The sequence below is a fragment of the Macaca fascicularis genome, chromosome 17, assembly GCF_037993035.2.
Source record: "Macaca fascicularis isolate 582-1 chromosome 17, T2T-MFA8v1.1".
NCBI lineage: Eukaryota > Metazoa > Chordata > Mammalia > Primates > Cercopithecidae > Macaca > Macaca fascicularis.
In genome coordinates, this window is record NC_088391.1 from 1,887,736 (window position 1) to 1,905,521 (window position 17,786).

General features: G+C 43.7%; 1 protein-coding gene across 20 annotated transcripts in view; it reads left to right on the forward strand.

The window, feature by feature from the left end:
- ZMYM5 (zinc finger MYM-type containing 5) overlaps positions 1-17,786 on the forward strand; it is a 48,293-nt gene that overhangs the window by 20,309 nt on the left and 10,198 nt on the right. For 17 of the 20 annotated variants that reach the window (XM_045376783.3, XM_005585456.5, XM_065532922.2 and 14 more), the window contains 3 exon segments: positions 6,523-6,808; positions 7,681-7,846; positions 9,855-10,067. In XM_045376783.3, the coding sequence (XP_045232718.2) occupies positions 6,523-6,808; positions 7,681-7,846; positions 9,855-10,067 (665 nt within the window). 20 annotated transcript variants of the gene reach the window in all.

A 17,786-nucleotide genomic window follows, 5' to 3' on the forward strand; every position in this document is an offset into this window, starting at 1 on the left:
TACATGTCTTATTAATAGTTAAACCTGAGACAACATAGAACACTTGCAATCTCTAGGTTGTGTTAAAAGCAATGAAGGTGTCAAAGACTTTGAAATAATGTCCATTGAAAATCATCCTTTTGAGTCTATTTTTACTTATTTTTTGAAACAAGGTCTGGCTCTTTTACTCAGGCTGGAATGCAGTGGCACAATCTTGGCTCACTGCCAACCTCCACCTCTCAGGCTCAAGCCATCCACCTACCTCAGCATCCCAAGTAGCTAGGATTACAGGTCTGCATACCACCATGCCTAGCAATTTTTTTTTTTTTTTGAGATGGAGTCTCACTCTCTCTCCAAGGCTGGAGTGCAGTGGCACAATCTGGGCTTATTGCAAGCTCCGCCTCCTGGTTTCACACCATTCTCCTGCCTCAACCTCCTGAGTAGCTGGGACTACAGGTGCCCGCCACCATGCCCGGCTAATTTTTAAAATATTTTTTAGCAGAGATGGGGTTTCACCATGTTAGCCAGGATGGTTTCGATCCCCTGACCCTGTGATCTGCCCGCTTCAGCCTCCCAAAGTGCTGAGATTACAGGCATGAGCCACTGCGCCCGGCCCTTTTTTTTTCTTTTTTTTTTTTTTTTTATTGAGACAGAGTCTCACTCTGTTACCCAGGCCAGAGTGCAGTTCAGTGCAACCTCTGCCTCCCAGGTTCAAGCCATTCTCCCGCCTCAGCCTCCCTAGTAGCTGGGATTACAGGCGTGTGCCACTGTGCCCAGCTAATTTTTGTATTTTTTGTAGAGGTAGGGTTTCTCCATGTTGCCCGGACTTGTCTCGAACTTGTGAGCTCAAGCCATCCACCTGCTTTGGCCTTCCAAGTGCTGGGATTATAGGCATGAACCACCAAACCATGCCTGTTTATTTCTTTCACTCTTTGTTTTAAAATAATTTCTTACATTTTAGATATTTATTGTTTGTTTTAGATGTCATTCATGTTTATGTAAGTAAGTATGAATTCCATCTTATATAAATAAAAGCTCTTTCATGGAGTTTAAAACTATAAGCCTTGCTATATATTTCTTTTATGTTTTAGTCTTCAAGACCATTTTTCACATTCTGAAGTAAATTAACATTGTATATTTGGGTTAATAGATGTTTTTTTAGTATAGAATCATAATATAGACTGATATTTCACTATACAAAAACATTCCAGTACGGTAGCTCACACCCATGATCCTAGCACTTTGGGAGGCTGAGGCGGGTAGATCACTTGAGGCCAGGGTTGGAGACTAGCCTGGCCAACATGGCAACACCCCGTCTCTACAAAAAATACAAAAATTAGCCAGGCGTGGTGGCAAGCCCCTGTAATCCCAGCTACTCAGGAGGCTGAGGCAGGAGAATCGCTTGAACCCAGCAGGCGGAGGTTGCAGTGAGCCAAGGTTGCGCCACTGCACTCTAGCCTGGGCAATAGAGCAAGACTCTGTCTCAAAAAATAAATAAATAAAAAAAATCTGTAGTTAGCTACTATACTGTCATTTCACTTAAATTGTAGGCATAATTGAGAATTATCAACGTTGTTTGAAAGAGGTTTTGATTACTCTTGGATTTATTTTTATTCTTGTCATCCCTTTATCTCATTAATTTAACACTATATTTGATTTTTTTTTGGTCTGGGGTGGAGACAGGGTTTCCATATGTTGCTCAGACTGGCCTTGAATTTCTGGGATCAACCAATCCTTCCACTTCAGCCACCTAAGTAGCTGGGATTACAGGCCCACAACGCTGCCTGGCCGTTTCAAATATTTTCTCTTCACCTGATACATTTGTGACTTAAAAATTTTAACAGACTGGACGTGGTGTCTCTCACTCCTGTAACCTCTTAGCACTTTGGAAGGCCAAGGCGGGCGGATTGCCTGAGCTCCAGAGTTTGAGACCAGCCTGGGCAACATGGTAAAACCCTGTCTCTACTAAAATACAAAAAAGTAGCTGAAGGCTGGGCCCGGTGACTCATGCCTGTAATCCCAGCACCCTGGGAGGCCAAGGAGGGTGGATCACTTGAGGTCAAGAGTTCAAACCAGCCTGGCCAACGTGGTGAAACCTTGTCCCTAAAAATACAAAAATTAGCCGGACATGGTGGTGTACGCCTGTAATCTCAGCTATTTGGGAGGCAGAGGTAGGAGAATTGCTTGAACCCAGGAGATGGAGGCTGCAGTGAGCTGAGATCACACTTCAGCCTGAGTTGATAGAATGAGACTCTGTCTCAAAAAAAAAAAAAAAAAAAAACTTTAATAGAAAGACTATGAGCTGGGCGTGGTGGCTCAAGCCTGTAATCCCAGCACTTTGGGAGGCCGAGATGGGTGGATCACGAGGTCAGGAGATCGAGACCATCCTGGCTAACACGGTGAAACCCCGTCTCTACTAAAAAATACAAAAAACTAGCCGGGCGAGGTGGCGGGCGCCTGTAGCCCCAGCTACTTGGGAGGCCGAGGCAGGAGAATGGCGTGAACCCGGGAGGCGGAGCTTGCAGTGAGCTGAGATCTGGCCAGTGCACTCCAGCCTGGGTGACAGAACGAGACCCCGTCTCAAAAAAAAAAAAAAGACTATTACTCTATTTAATAGAATGACTTGTTTGACACTTATATAAATGGAGCAGAAGGTCATGATAACTGCATTTAAATTATTTTGCTTATGATATAGGACAATGAGTTTCTATTGTTTATGAAGTATGGATGAATTTACATTCCTGAGTTCTCTGAAGGTCTGTTTTGGGGGACAAAAATTATAGAACTGTGTCCTTTAGATAATAAGATTTAATCTACAATTCTGGAGAGAATGTTAGAAAAACTTTCAGGTTAAAGGTGATGCTGAAAAACGGGTGAATGTTGAAAGCTTTTTTTTTTCCGAGACAGAGTATCATTTTTCCATCCAGGCTGGAGTGCAGTGGCGCAGTCTCACCTCACTGCAACCTCTGCCTCCCGGGTTCAAGTGATTCTCCTGCCTCAGCCTCCCAAGTAGCTGGGATGACAGGCGTGTGCCACCACGCCAGGCTAATTTTTTGTATTTTTAGTAGAGATGGGGTTTCACCATGTTGGTCAGTCTGGTTTGAACTCTTGACCTCAAATGATCCACCTACCTCGGCCTCCCAAAGTGCTGGGATTACAAGCGGAAGCTGGCAGCACCAAAAGGAAAACCAAAACAACTGGCCCTTCATTAAGTACACGTAAAACTGCATTCTGTTTTATGAAAATAGGTTTCGCCAGGCGCGGTGGCTCGTGCCTGTAATCCCAGCACTTTGGAAGGCCAAGGCGGGTGGATCATGAGGTCAGGAGATCGAGACCATCCTGGCTAACACGGTGAAACCCCGTCTCTACTAAAAATACAAAAATTAGCCGGAAAGTGGTGGCAGGCACCTGTAGTCCCAGCTACTTGGGAGGCTGAGGCAGGAGAATGGCGTGAACCCGGGAGGCAGAACTTGCAGTGAGCTGAGATCGTGCCACTGTACTCCAGCCTGGGGGACAGAGCGAGACTCCGTCTCAAAAAAGAAAAAAAAAAAAGAAAATAGGATTATATTTGTTGGAAAGGACCATTTAATTCTTTCTTTAACTTTTAGGGTATACTATGTTTCAGTGAAAGTTCTCCAGTTCTCACATACTGTTGTATAAACAGTACAAAAAAAAAAAAAAAGCTCATGAAAGAAAATACTTAAACTTAGAATTTGCTGAATTTGCTCTTACATCTGTCATATTTTTGTTGCATTATAAACATTTCTGACCATGATACTCTAGGGAGTTGCACTTCTGATACCTAGCTAAGTCCTATCCCTCTTGCTGAGAATAATTGGGGAAAAAATGACAAAATGTATAAAGTATCTGTTTAAAGACATCAAGAGCTACAAATAACAAATGGAAAAATTAGGGTTCCAAGATCTGAGAGAAGAACTGGGGCTGTTTTTCCCTATTGAATATGCATTCAATTCCAGAAAAGGCTGCAGAGAAGCTAAATGGAGTTTTCAGTAGATACTGAGGACTCACTAAGAGGAGTACTGATAAAAACCGCCTTCCGACCTATGGATTGAAATACTAACATCATCCAGAGCCTCACAGATTGTTGTAATTTTTCATATAAAAATAGGCCAGGCGCAGTGACTCAGGCCTATAATCCCAGCACTTTGGGAGGCTGAGGCGGGCGGATCACGAGGTCAGGAGTTCAAGACCGGCCTGACCAATGCGGTGAAACCCCATCTCTACTAAAAATACAAAAATTAGCCAGGCGTGGTGGTGTGTGCCTGTAATCCCAGCTCCTTGGGAGGCTGAGGCAAGGAGAATCGCTTGAACCTGGGAGGCAGAGGTTGCAGTGAGCCGAGATCGTGCCACTGCACTCCAGCCCAGGTGACAGTGCAAGACTCTGTCTCAAAAAAAAAAAAAAAAGTAAAAAGTGGCCAGGTGGGCTGGGCGCGGTGGTTCACGCCTATAATCCCAGCACTTTGGGAGGCCAAGGCGGGTGGATCACGAGGTCACGAGATCGAGACCATTCTGGCTAATACGGTGAAACCTCGTCTCTACCTAAAATACGAAAAATTAGCTGGGCATGGTGGCAGGCGCCTGTAGTCCCAGCTACTCGGGAGGCTGAGGCAGGAGAATGGCGTGAACCTGGGAGGCGGAGCTTTCAGTGAACCGAGATCGCACCACTGCACTCCAGCCTGGGCAACAGAGCAAGACTCTGTCTCAAAAAATAAAAATAAAAAAAGTGGCTAGGTGTGGTGGCTCACGCCTATAATTTTAGCACTTTGGGAGAGCGAGGCAGGAAGATCGCTTGAGTGCTGGAGTTCAAGATCAGCCTGGGCAACAGAGTGAGACTTTGTCTCTACAAAAGATAAAAAAATTAGCCAGATGTGATGGCATGCACCTGTTGTCCCAGCTACTCAAGAAGCTGAGATGGGAGGATCGCTTGAGCCCAGGAGTTCAAGGCTGCGGTAAGCTGTGATCATGCCACTGCACTTCAGACTGGGCAACAGAGTGAGAAGCTGGGACTACAAGCGAGCGCCACCACACCCAGCTAATTTTGTTTATTTTTTGTGGAGATGGGGTTTTGCCTTGTTACCTGGCTGGTTTCAAACTCCCGGGCTTCAGGTGTCCCAAAGTGCTGGAATTACAGGCATGAGCCATTGCACCCTGCCTAGGCTGAGTCTTAAACTTCTGGCCTCAAGTGATCCTCCCACCTTAGCCTCCCAAAGTGCTGGGATTATAGGCATGAGCCTATAATCGTGTCCAAAAGCTGTTTTTGAAGAGAGATTACAAAATAATTTTTAATAATCATGGACTATAATCATGTCTAACACCTGTCCAAAAGCTGTTTTTGAAGAGAGATTACAAAATAATTTTTTATTATAGGGCCTTGTTTCTCAAAGCTTCACCATCATCTGAGAGTTGGTTAGAAATGCAGAGTATCAGATCTCTTCTCAGACCTACTAATTTAGAATCTGCATTTAAACAAGATTCCCAAGTGATGTAATATGGACAGTAAAATTTGAGAAGCACCTCACCTATAAGTAATACTGTACCATTTTGAAGCTAACAGTAATTTATGATACTGCAGCTGCTGTGTAAGGCTAGGAAAGCTGAGTCTTTCCTAAGTAATCCACAGCCTGGATTAATGCCTGAGAAGTAATGTTTTAGAAGACTGGGAAATAATAATAGATTTATATTAAACTATTATGTCTAAAGTATTTTGAAAGTAAATGTACTAATGTCTACAATTTACTTGAAATACATAGAAAGAGAGGGATTGATTGTTTAGTGGTATAAGTAGACAGACAGATGTGATTAGGCTGGGAGTGGTGGCTCACGCCTGTAATGCCAACACTTGGGGAGGCTGAGGCAGATGGATGACTTGAGGCCAGGAGTCTGTGACCAGCCTGGCCAACATTAGAGAGGGAAACACCCTCTCTACTAAAAATAGAAAAAAAAAAAGTTTAGCTGGGCATGGTGGTGTGCACCTGTAATCCCAGCTACTTGGGAGGCTGAGGCAGGAGATTCACTTGATCCTGGGGGACAGAGGTTGCAGTGAGCTGAGATTGTGCCATTGCACTCCAGTCTGGGAGAAAGAGCGAGATTCTGTCTCAAAAAAAAAAAAAAAAAAAAAGTGGCTAATATTTTTTGAGTGTGCCTGTGTGCCAGGCATTACTTTATCTCATGTGTTCTTCATAGCACTCTGATGGGTTAGGTGTCCTCAGTTAGTATATTTGTATAATCTATTACGCTCAGTAGATATTTGAACCTGGAGTCTGACTTAAGAGCTGATGGCTACCACATTACACAATTCCAGACGCCAACATTTATTATTATTGTTGGCACAGTGGAGTATCATTCACTTGAGATACAAAGTGGATAGTTGCCCTGGGATTGTGCATCAAGAGTGTTTGGCCTTAACCACATGTTTATATGCCTGCCTCATCTGTCTCTTAAACTCTTAAATGAAAATGTAAGTTATTTTTCTGATGTACATTTTGATTTGTTCCATGATTTTTTTCTTGTTTCATTTTTAAGATTCTTGGATCTCCCAGTCAGCTTCATTTCCCCGTAATCAGAAACAGCCAGGGGTGGATTCTTTATCACCAGTGGCCTTACTTCGTAAGCAGAATTTCCAGCCTACAGCCCAACAGCAACTTACTAACCCAGCTAAAATCACTTGTGCAAATTGCAAAAAACCTTTACAGAAGGGACAGACAGCTTATCAACGAAAAGGATCAGCTCACCTCTTTTGCTGTACCACCTGCCTTTCTTCCTTTTCTCATAAACGTACTCAAAACACACGAAGTGTAATATGTAAAAAGTAAGCAGTACCTTTCAACATTTCTTCATGTAGTCGAATACTAATGGTATAAATAAGTAATATAGTTGCAGAGCTGGATAGATTTATGGGTAGAATTGTTGCAGAAGTGTCTTCAAGTTCATTGAGCTTGAGCTCCTAGAATATGTCCAAGCCGTGGACTAGTATGTGCTGTATTTACTCTTGGCAGAAAAATGGAACATAGGTATGAAAATTAATTGCCCTCCTCCCTGCTACTACATTTGCCTCCCCTGCTTCCCCATCTTACACCTTAGTTCTATGAATTTATTACCAGCATTTTTGTTTGTTGGTTTGTTTTTGAGATGGAGTCTCACTCTGTTGCCCAGGCTGGAGTGCAGTGGCACGATTTCCACTCACTGCAACCTCCACCTCCCAGGTTGAAGCGATTCTCCTGCCTCAGCCTCCTGAGTAGCTGTGATTACAGGTGCCCGCCACCACGCTCAGCTAATTTTTTGTATTTTTAGTAGAGACAGGGTTTCATCATGTTGGCCAGGCTGGTCTTGAACTCCTGACCTCAAGTGATCTGCCCACTTCGGCCTCCCAAAGTGCTGGAATTACAGGTGTGAGCTACTGTGCCCAACCTATGTCCAGCATTTTTGAATGCATCTAAAAATCTTAAGAACTTGTGGCAAGGTTCTTGTGCTATGAAAGATTTTTATCTCTGACTCTTCTCGTTCTATATCATTTAAGAACTCTTGGCAATAAAGCCAAAAGTGGATTTGCTGCATCCAAAGTTATACTTGATTTCTAGTATTAAATCATAAGAAAATGAAAAATGGCAATTATTATTAGTATATTTGACTTGTATTAAAATGCAGTGTTCTTAAATTGTGTGTCTATACCTTCTGTTTCAGAGATGCATCTACAAAGAAGGCTGATGTTGTTCTTCCAGTAGAATCAAGCAGATCCTTCCAAGAATTTTGTAGTACATCTTGTGTGTCTCCCTGTGAAAACAACCGGAATCTTAAAAAAGGAGTTTTTAATAAGTCAAGATGTACAATTTGTAGTAAATTAGCAGAGGTCTGGATTTTTATATCTAAGTTGTTTAGGCTAACAGTGATAATTTTAACTTTTAAGTACTATTATGTACTCTTTCATCTACATAATGCACATGTTCTGGATGTATAACATGAAGCTGAAAGGAAGAATAAGGATATGTTAGAACTATCCTATGGGATATTTTATAAATAAAATTCCATTTGCATAGCATCGAAAGTACACATCTGTTTCTATGGAATTAGTTGTGCTCATAAACAAGGCAATTGTTTTATGGTGGGTTTTGTTCTTCCTGATGACATTCAATAAAACTGTAGTCTCAGGAGTTGGGGGTCAAGGGCTGGAAAACTACCTTGGGGCCGGACGTGGCGGCTCACGTCTGTAATCCCAGCACTTTGGGAGGCCGAGGCAGGTGGATATCTTGAAGTCAGGAATTTGAGACCAACCTGGCCAACGTGGCAAAACCCCATCTCTACTGAAAATACAAAAATTAGCTGGGCATGGTAGCATAAGCTACTTGGGAGGCTGAGGCAGGAGAATCACTTGAACCAGGGAGGCGGAGGCTGCAGCGATCCGAGATTGTGCCACTGTACTCTAGCCTGGGCAATAGAGCAAGACTCTGTCTCAAAAAAAGAAAGAAAAACAAAAACAAAAACAACATACCCATCTAACAAACCTGCACATGTATCCCCTGAATCTAAAAGTTAAAATTAGGAAGCAACACTTGTTCCTGGTACAAGAACACATGGAACAAGTGGAGTGAATGTATGCTGTTTGCTTAACATTAAGTGATATTGTGGTCTTCCCATTTCTTAGAAGAGAAGAAACATGCATACAGGCAGTCCTCACTTTATAAAGTATTTGGTAACTAAATTTGGTGTTGGTTACCCTGAGTCATGCATATGAAGGACATGATTTTATCGCAGTTACCAGCGTGAGAACTACCCTGCTTCTAGTTATACAGTCCCCATCCTGAATACAGATCATATTGATTCCCTCAGCTCCCTCCGCAAATGTTGTAGGGCAGTGAACTTGACTTAAAATACTGACTAAAAATTGTTGATCCTTGGAGATGAGTGGCTCACACATATAATCCCTACTGCTTAGGAGGCTGAGACAGGACGATCAGAGTCCAGGAGTTTGAGGTGGAGTGAGCTATGATTGTACCACTGTTTTCCAGCCAGGATGATAGAGCAAGAGACACTATCAAAAAAAAAAAAAAAGATTGTGACCCATTTCTTTTAAGTGGGTCACGTCAAAATCTAAACCAAAGCCAGGTGTGGTGCTGCAAGCCTGTAATGTGAGCTACTCAGGGGGCATGAGTAGAGGGCTTGCTTGAGCCCAGGAATTCCAGCCCAGGGTAACATAGTAAGAACTTGTCTCAAAAGTAGAGTTCATTATCTGTTATTAAATGTCCCTTGGGAAGTTATTTTTGATTGTATTGCTTTCCTATTAATCTTTTCCTCTTTTGTAAAATCAAAGTGATCTTACAAATAAAGGAAAAAATAAAATATGTTTTTAAAAAATCTTTTACCAGCAAGGCATGGTGGCTCATGCCTGTAATCCCAGCATGTTGGGAGGCCGAGGTGGGCAGATCACTTGAGGTCAGGAGTTCGATACCAGCCTGGCCAACATGATGAAACCCCATCTCTACTAAAAATAAAAAAATTAGCCGGGCATGGTGGCAGGCGCCTGTAATTCCACCTACTTGGGAGGGAGGGTGAGGCAGGAGAATCGCTTGAATCTGGGAGGCAGAGGTTGTAGTGAGCCGAGATTGTGCCACTGCACTCCAGCCTGAGTGACAGAGTGAGACTCCATCTCAGAAAAAAAGAAAAAATATTTTCCCTGGGTATATCTTCCTCTGAGATATGATTAGGGATTCTTTGCTTCTGTTACAGAAACTAGTTATCTCATTGCTTGCTGTGCTAAACTAGTTATCTCATTGCTTGCTGTGCTAAACTAGTTATCTCATTGCTTGCTATGCTAATCTGGTTCATATATCTTAGTTAACGAATTCTGGTTTTTCTTTTAGATTCGCCATGAAGTCAGCGTAAATAATGTAACACATAAACTGTGCAGTAACCATTGCTTTAATAAGTACAGATTGGCCAATGGTCTAATAATGAACTGCTGTGAACACTGTGGAGAGTACATGCCTAGTAAGAGTACTGGAAACAACATCCTGGTGATTGGAGGTCAGCAGAAGAGATTTTGCTGCCAAAGTTGTATTAACGAATATAAACAGGTAATTCTTTTTAATCAGCTTTAAATGATCAAATATATAGTAGCTTCATCCTTACAGCTTACATGAACCAGATTTATCTTAGAACCTCATTTAATTCCATTCCGTCATTGTGTCATTGGTTTGTCCCATCTCAAATATTCAAGTCTATAGATTGTTGTAAGCTTGTTTTAAAAGTTTACTTTGGGCTGGGTGCAGTGCCTCACTCATGTCATCCCATCATTTTGGGAGGCTGAGGCGGGAGGACTGCTTGAGCTCAGGAGCTTGAGACCATCCTGGGCAGCACAGTGAGACCTAATCTCTACTAAACATGTTTTAGAATTAGCCAGGCATGATGGCATGTGCCTGTAGTCTCAGCTACTTTGGAAGCTGAGGTGTGAGGATTGCTTGAACCTGGGAGATTGAGGCTACAGTGAACTATGATTGTACCACTGCACTCCAACTGGCAACACAGCGAAAGCCTGTCTAAAAAAAGAAAAAGAAAGAAAAAGAAAATGATCAGGTACAGTGGCTCACACTTGTAAATCCCAGCACTTTGGCCAAGGCAGGCAGATCACCTGGGGCCAGGATTTCAAAACCAGCCTGGGCAACATGACAAAACCCCCTCTCTTCTAAAAATACAAAAATTAGCCAGGCAAGATGGTGTGTGCCTATAATCCCAGCTACGTGGGAAGCTGAGGCATAGGAATCACTTGAACCCGGTAGGCAGAGGTTGCAGAGCCGAGATCATGCCACTGCATTCCAGCCTGGGTGACAGAGCAAGACTCTGTCTCAAAAAAAAAAAAAAAGAAAAAGTTTACTCCTGGATGAAGTTAAAAGACTAATTTTTCGGCCGGGCGCGGTGGCTCACGCCTGTAATCCCAGCTCTTTGGGAGGCAAGGCAGGTCGATCACCTGAAGTCAGGAGTTTGAGACCAGCCTGGCCAACGTGGCGAAACCCCGTCTCTACTAAAAATACAAAAATCAGCCGGGCATGGTGGCAGGTGCCTATAATCCCAGCTACTTGGGAGGCTGAGGCGAGAGAATTGCTTGAACCTGGAAGGTGGTGTTTGCAGTGAGCCGAGACCGCACCACTGCACTCCAGCCTGGGTGACAGAGCGAGACTCCGTCTCAAAAAAAAAAAAAAAAAAAGACTTAATTTTTCTTCTTTACCATTTAGCACTCCCCCTAAGCACTTGATAATTCTAGTCGCTCTACATTCTGACCAAAATTTGGAGCCAGGTGAGGTGCTTCACGCCTGTAATCCCAGCACTTTGGGAGGCCCCCAAGTGCTGAGAATGAGCTGAGGCCAGGAGTTTAAGACCAGCCTGGTCAACATAGCCAGACCCTGTCTCTCCAAAAAAGAAAAATTAAAATGTGGTAGTGTCTGTTTTGTCTATCAGGTCTTCAGCCCATTTTTTTTTTATTGAATTGTCTTTTTGTTACTGAGTTGTAGGAGTTCTTTGTATTATTCTGGATACATGTATTTTATAAAATAAATATATTTGGAAAAATTTTTTTTCTTCTTTTTTTTTTAAAAAAAGAAAAAATAGCTGGGCGCGGTGGCTTACACCTGTAATCCCAGCACTTTGGGAGGCCAAGGGAGGCGGATCACCTGAGGTCAGGAGTTCAAGACCAGCCTGGTCAACATGGTGAAACCCTGTTTCTACAAAAAATACAAAAGGTTAACCAGGCCGTGGTGGTGAACACCTATAATCCCAGCTACTCAGGAGGCTGAGGCAGGAGAATCGCTTGAATCTGGGAGGCAGAGATTGCAGGGAGGCGGAGGTTGCAGTGAGACAAGATCACGCCACTGCACTCCAGCCTGGGTGACAGAGCAAGACTCCGTCTCAAAAAAAAAAAAAAAAGAAATATGCATAGTCGAAACTAGGCAGCCATATGCCTGCCTCTCTCTCTCTCTCTCTCTCTCTCTGTCTATATATATATATATATATATTTTTTTTTTTTTTTTTTTTGAGACGGAGTCTCGCTCTGTCACCCGGGCTGGAGTGCAGTGGCGCAATCTCAGCTCACTACAACCTCTGCCTCTCAGCTTCAAGCGATTCTCCTACCTCAGCCTTCTGAGTAGCTGGGATTACAGGTGCGCACCACCATGCCCTGCTAATTTTTGTGTTTTTAATAGAGATGGAGTTTTGCCATGTTGGCCAGACTGGTGTCGAACTCCTGACTTGAGGTGATCTACCTGCCTCGGCTCCCAAAGTGTTGGGAATATAGGTGTGAGCTACCACACCTGGCCTAGATTTTCTTAAATCACTTGCTTGCTACTCTGATCCCTAGAATGAAGTGCTCATTCTACCGTGTGTACTTCAGTAATACAGAGTAACTCAGTGGGGCACAGTGGCTCACACCTGTAACCCCAGCACTTTGGGAGGCAGAGACAAGAGGATTGCTTGAGCCCAGGAGTTGGAGAGCAGCCTGGGCAACATAGTGAGACTCCATCTCTACAAAAAATAAAAAATTAGCAGGCATGGTGGCACATGGCTGTAGTCCCAGCTGTTTCGGAGCCTGAGGCAAAAGGATGGCCTGAGTCTGGGAGGTCAGGACTGCAGTGAACTGTGATCACAACATTGCACTCCAGTCTTCGTGACAGAGCAAGACCCTGTCTCAAAAAAAAAGAAAAATAGGCTGGGCATGGTGGCTCACGCCTGTAATCCCAGCACTTTGGAAGGCCAAGGCAGGTCAATCATGAGGTCAGGAGATCAAGACCATCCTGGCCAACATGGTGAAACCCCGTCTCTACTGAAAATACAAAAAATTAGCCGGGCATGGTGGCGGGCACCTGTAGTCCCAACTACTCAGGAGGCTGAGACAGGAGAATGGCGAGAACTCGGGAGGTGGAGCTTGCAGTGAGCCGAGATCACACCATTGCACTCCAGCCTGGGGGACAAAGCGAGACTCCGTCTCAAAAAAGAAAAGAAAAAGTAACTCATCAACAGTTGGCAAAGGCCAGGCGAGGTGTCTCACGCCTGTGGAGGCTGAGGCAAGTTCATCATTTGAGCTCAGGAGTTTGAGACCAGCCTGGGCAACATGGTGGCCCCTGTCTCTACAAAAAATTAGCCAGGTGTGGTGACACACACCTGTAGTCCCAGCTGCTTGGGCGGCTGAGGTAGGAGAATCGCTTGAACCCAGGAGGTGGAGGTTGCAGTGAGCCAAGATGGCGCCACTGCACTCCAGCCTGGGTGACAGAGTGAGACTGTCTCAGAAAATTATATATTAGCCAAGCATGGTGGTTCATACCAGTAGTCCCAGGTACTTGGAAGGCTGAGGTGGGAGGATCACTTGAGCCCAGGAGGCAGAGGTTACAGTGAGCCGAGATCACGTCACTGTACTTCAACCTGAGCAACAGAGTAAGACCCTGTCTCAAATAATAATAAATAAATGAATTAATAGTTGCCAAATATAGGCATGATATTTCTGTATAATCAGAATGTTTTACGTTTTATAAATGTGCTTCCCCACTCCACCCCAACCACGTGAGTATTTTCAAGTGATTAGTGGCAGCCTTCTGAAAAGGCCAACACAGAAAGCCTTAGTAATATATGAACACCATAAGAAAAAACTGAAATCTTGCACTTAGTAGCTTATTGCTGAATAACATACACGTCATAAAATGTAAAGATAGAATCTTGATCTAAGCCAGTGCTTCTCAATCAGTGATGATTTTTGTCCCCATGGGGATATTTGGCAATGTCTAGAAACATTTGTGACTGTCACACCTGAGGGTTGCTGCTGGCATCTAGTGGATAGAGTCCAGAGGTTAACATTTGCAGTGCACAGCACAGTCCCTCACAACAAATAATCATCTTGTCCAAGAAATCCTGCAACCAAAGATAAGTGGATGGGTGATGAGTGTATGGTGAGCATGGTAAGAGGAAGGAAAGCAAAATTTTCATCTTCCTCATCGAGAAGTCAATACTTAAAGCTGGGAGGAAAAAAAAAGTTCAGTAAATAGTGATACAAACAAGTAACTTTGAGATTTGGAAATAAATAACCAAAGAATCAGCTAGAAAAGTTATGTAAGTGCTGGGCATGGTGGCGTGTACCTGTAATACTAGCTACTAGAAAGGCTGAGGTGAGTGGGTCACTTGAGTCCAGGCGTTTGAGGCTACAGTGCACTGGGATCACACCTGTGAATAGCCACTGTACTCCTCCTGGGCAACAAAGCAAGGCCTTGTCTTCAAAAATTTTTTTTGCCAGGAGTAATGGCTTATATCTGTAATCCCAGCACTTTGGAAAGCTGAGGCAAGAGGATTGCTTGAGCCCAGGAGTTCAAGACCAACCTCAGCAACCTGGTGAGACCCCTGTCTCTACAAAAAAAAAAAAAAAAAAAACTGAAAAATTAGGTGGCATGGCATGCCCCTGTGGTCCCAGCTACTTGGGAGACTGAGCTCGGAGGATCGCTTGAGCCTGGGAGGTCATGGCTGCAAGCGAGTGAACCATGATTTCATCACTGCACTCCAGCCTGAAGGACAGAGCGAGACTATCTCAAAAAAAATATATATATTTTTTAAATGGTATATATTTTAAAAATTGTTTTATTTTAAAAGGTTGTAAGTGGTTAGCTTCTGGTAAAGGGGAAGTGGGTAGAGGTGGTAGGGAACTCCTATTTGTTTTAATTAACCTGGTATGACTAGTTGGTGTTTTATACTAAATGTATCTGTTGTTTTGTTTTGTTTTGTTTGTTTGAGACAGGGTCGCTCCCTCTTGTCAGCCAGGCTGGAATGCCGTGGCTTGAGCTCTGCTCACTGCAACCTGCGGCTCAAGTGATCCTCCCACCTCAGCCTCCGGAGCAGCTGGGACTGCAGGCTTGTGCCACCACACTCTGCTAACTTTTGTGTTTTAACCGGGTGTGGTGGTGCATGCCTACAGGGGTTTTGTGGGGTTTTGTCATATTGCCCAGGCTGGTTTTTAACTCATGGGCTCAAGCAGTCTGCCCGCCTTGGCCTCCCAAAGCACTGGAATTGCAGGCATGAGCCACTTTACCTGGCCTATATATGTAATTTTAAAGTGTTAAAGATACTGAAGTTTGGAGAGCATTTACCCCAGTCACACTGCTAGATTTGACCCACATCATTCATGTACACTATTGCCTCCAATAGAAACCTTCATTAGTGTGCACTGTTGCCTCTGATAGGAATATTTACGTACACATGTGCCTCATCCCCCACCCAAGAAGCCAAGAAGTCCCCTGAGGCCAAGATTTATATCTGCTTTAGTTCAATAATCTCCGGCCAGGTGTGGTGGCTCATGCCTGTAATCTCAGCACTTTGGGAAGCTGAGGCGGGTGGATCACCTGAGGTCAGGAGTTTGAGACCAGCCTGACCAACATGGTGAAGCCCCATCTCTACTAAAAATACAAAAATTAGCTGGGTGTGGTGGCAGGCATCTGTAGTCCCAGCTACTCGGGAGGCTGAGGCAGGAGAATGGCCTTTACCTGGGAGGCGGAGCTTGCAATGAGCCAAGATCGTGCCACTGCACTCCAGCCTGGGCGTCAGAGCGACTCCATCTCAAAAAAAAAAAAAAAAAATTGGGATCAGCAGAAAAGAATGTTAGCTCTGGCCTGTGGGCATGCCCTCCTCCAGGCTCCTTAGGAAGAAATTTAGAAAAAAGAATAGTGGTCAGAGTTCAGTCCTCAGTTCCCCTTTATCTGGGGTCCACATGCCAGTGGATGCCAGCAGACTTTTGGTAGAGGTCCAGAGTTTTGAAAAACAACTCAGGGACATATATTAAGATGTTAACTTTAGTTTCTCTAGGGAAGAAAACATCTGACTCTTTAACTTTCCCAGCTGTTGTTTTAAGCTATTATTACCTTTTTGCTTATTAATTTACTCATTTACTTTTCAAGGCTAGCTAGGTGCCTGGAATTTCCCTTGAAGGAACTCAAGGTTTTCCTTTATTTTTATGCTTGGGGATGCCCACAGGGGGTCCCTGTTCCGTTTCAGTGTTCAGGGACAGTAACTTGTATGGAGCTGTCCTCTCCTTTGATAACTGCCTTCTTCTGAAATACTTCTGTATAAGCTGGGTACACTGTGTGTATCTGTTCATGCCTGTGAATAGCCACTGCACTCCAGCCTGGACAATGTAATGAGACCTCGTCTCTTTAAAAAAATAAAGTATAGGCCGGGCGCGGTGGCTCACGCCTGTAATCCCAGCACTTTGGGAGGCCGAGGCGGGCGGATCACGAGGTCAGGAGATGGAGACCATCCTGGCTAACACGGTGAAACCCCGTCTGTACTAAAAATACAAAAAAAAATTAGCCGGGCGTGGTGCGGGCGCCTGTAGTCCCAGCTACTCGGGAGGCTGAGGCAGGAGAATGGCGTGAACCCGGGAGGCGGAGCTTGCAGTGAGCCAAGATCGCGCCACTGCACTCCAGCCGAGGCAACAGAGCGAGACTCCATCTCAAAAAAAAAAAAAAAAAAAAAAAAGTAAATACATAAGCCAGTAACAATTGCTTATTATCAAGTATTATTACTTGTATGTGCTATACTTTGGTATGCCTGTCAGCATAGTAGGTTTGTTTACGACAAATGGTTGAGTGGTGTGTGTTGCATTGCTACAACATCACTAGGTGATAGGAATTTTTCAGCTCCATTATACTCTTACGGGACCACCGCCTTATATGCCATCCATCATTGAAATTCAAACTCATTGTGTCGAAAACTGGTTTCCTTTGTTTCCTATATCAGTAAATGAACCCACTATCCACCCAAATGCCCATTCGGAAACTTAGGGTCATTGTTTACTCTTCTTTCTTCCTTAGCCCCTAGAGCCAATCAATTACCAACTAATCCAAATTCTACTTCCTGAGCACTTCTCAACTCTTATCTCTACTGCTATAATCCTAGACAGAGCTAACATCATCTTTTGCCAGAATTACTACTACAGTTTCTTCACTGCTCTGTGTGCTGCTTGCTTCCTTACATAGGTTGAGAATTCATAATACAATTAGAGCAATCTTTCCAAAGGACAAATTTGATCATGTCACATCTTTGCATTTATTTATCTGATCATATCACATCTCTGCATCGATTGATTGATTGCAGAGTCTCACTCTGTCTCCCAGGCTGGAGTGCAATGGCACAATCTCAGCCCACTGCAACCTCCGCCTCCCAGGTTCAAGCAATTCTCCTGCCTCAGCCTCCCGAGTAGCTGGGATTACAGGTGCGCGCCCCCACGCCTGGCTAATTTTTGTATTTTTAGTAGAGATGGGGGTTTTACCATGTTGGCGAGGCTGGTCTTGAACTCCTGACCTCAGGTGATCCGCCTGCCTCTGCCTCCTAAAGTGCTGGGATTACAGGCGTGAGCCTCCGCACCTGGCCCACACCTCTGCATTTTTTACTTTAAAGCTGCCACATTACTTTCAGAATGAAACAGAACAAGTCCATTTTTATTTTCTTTCACTGCATTGCATATGGTACTCAAGTTGTGTTGTGTATAGCTAATAGGATGCCATTCACATTTTATACATCTTTATTATGTTAAATCTTTTTAGTGTTTTTATTATAATTTTATTGACAACAAAATAGGTAATGTGTCTTTATTACAACAGATTTCAGTAAATGGTAGTAAAATGTTCAAAAACAAAATAAAAATTAAATTTCTGACAGATACGGTGACCTTATTTAACAATGTTAATACACATACATACTACTTTGAATTTACAGTGTTAATCTAGCAACATCTAAATGGTCTGCTTTTGAGCAAGGAGATGTTTTTTAAGCAC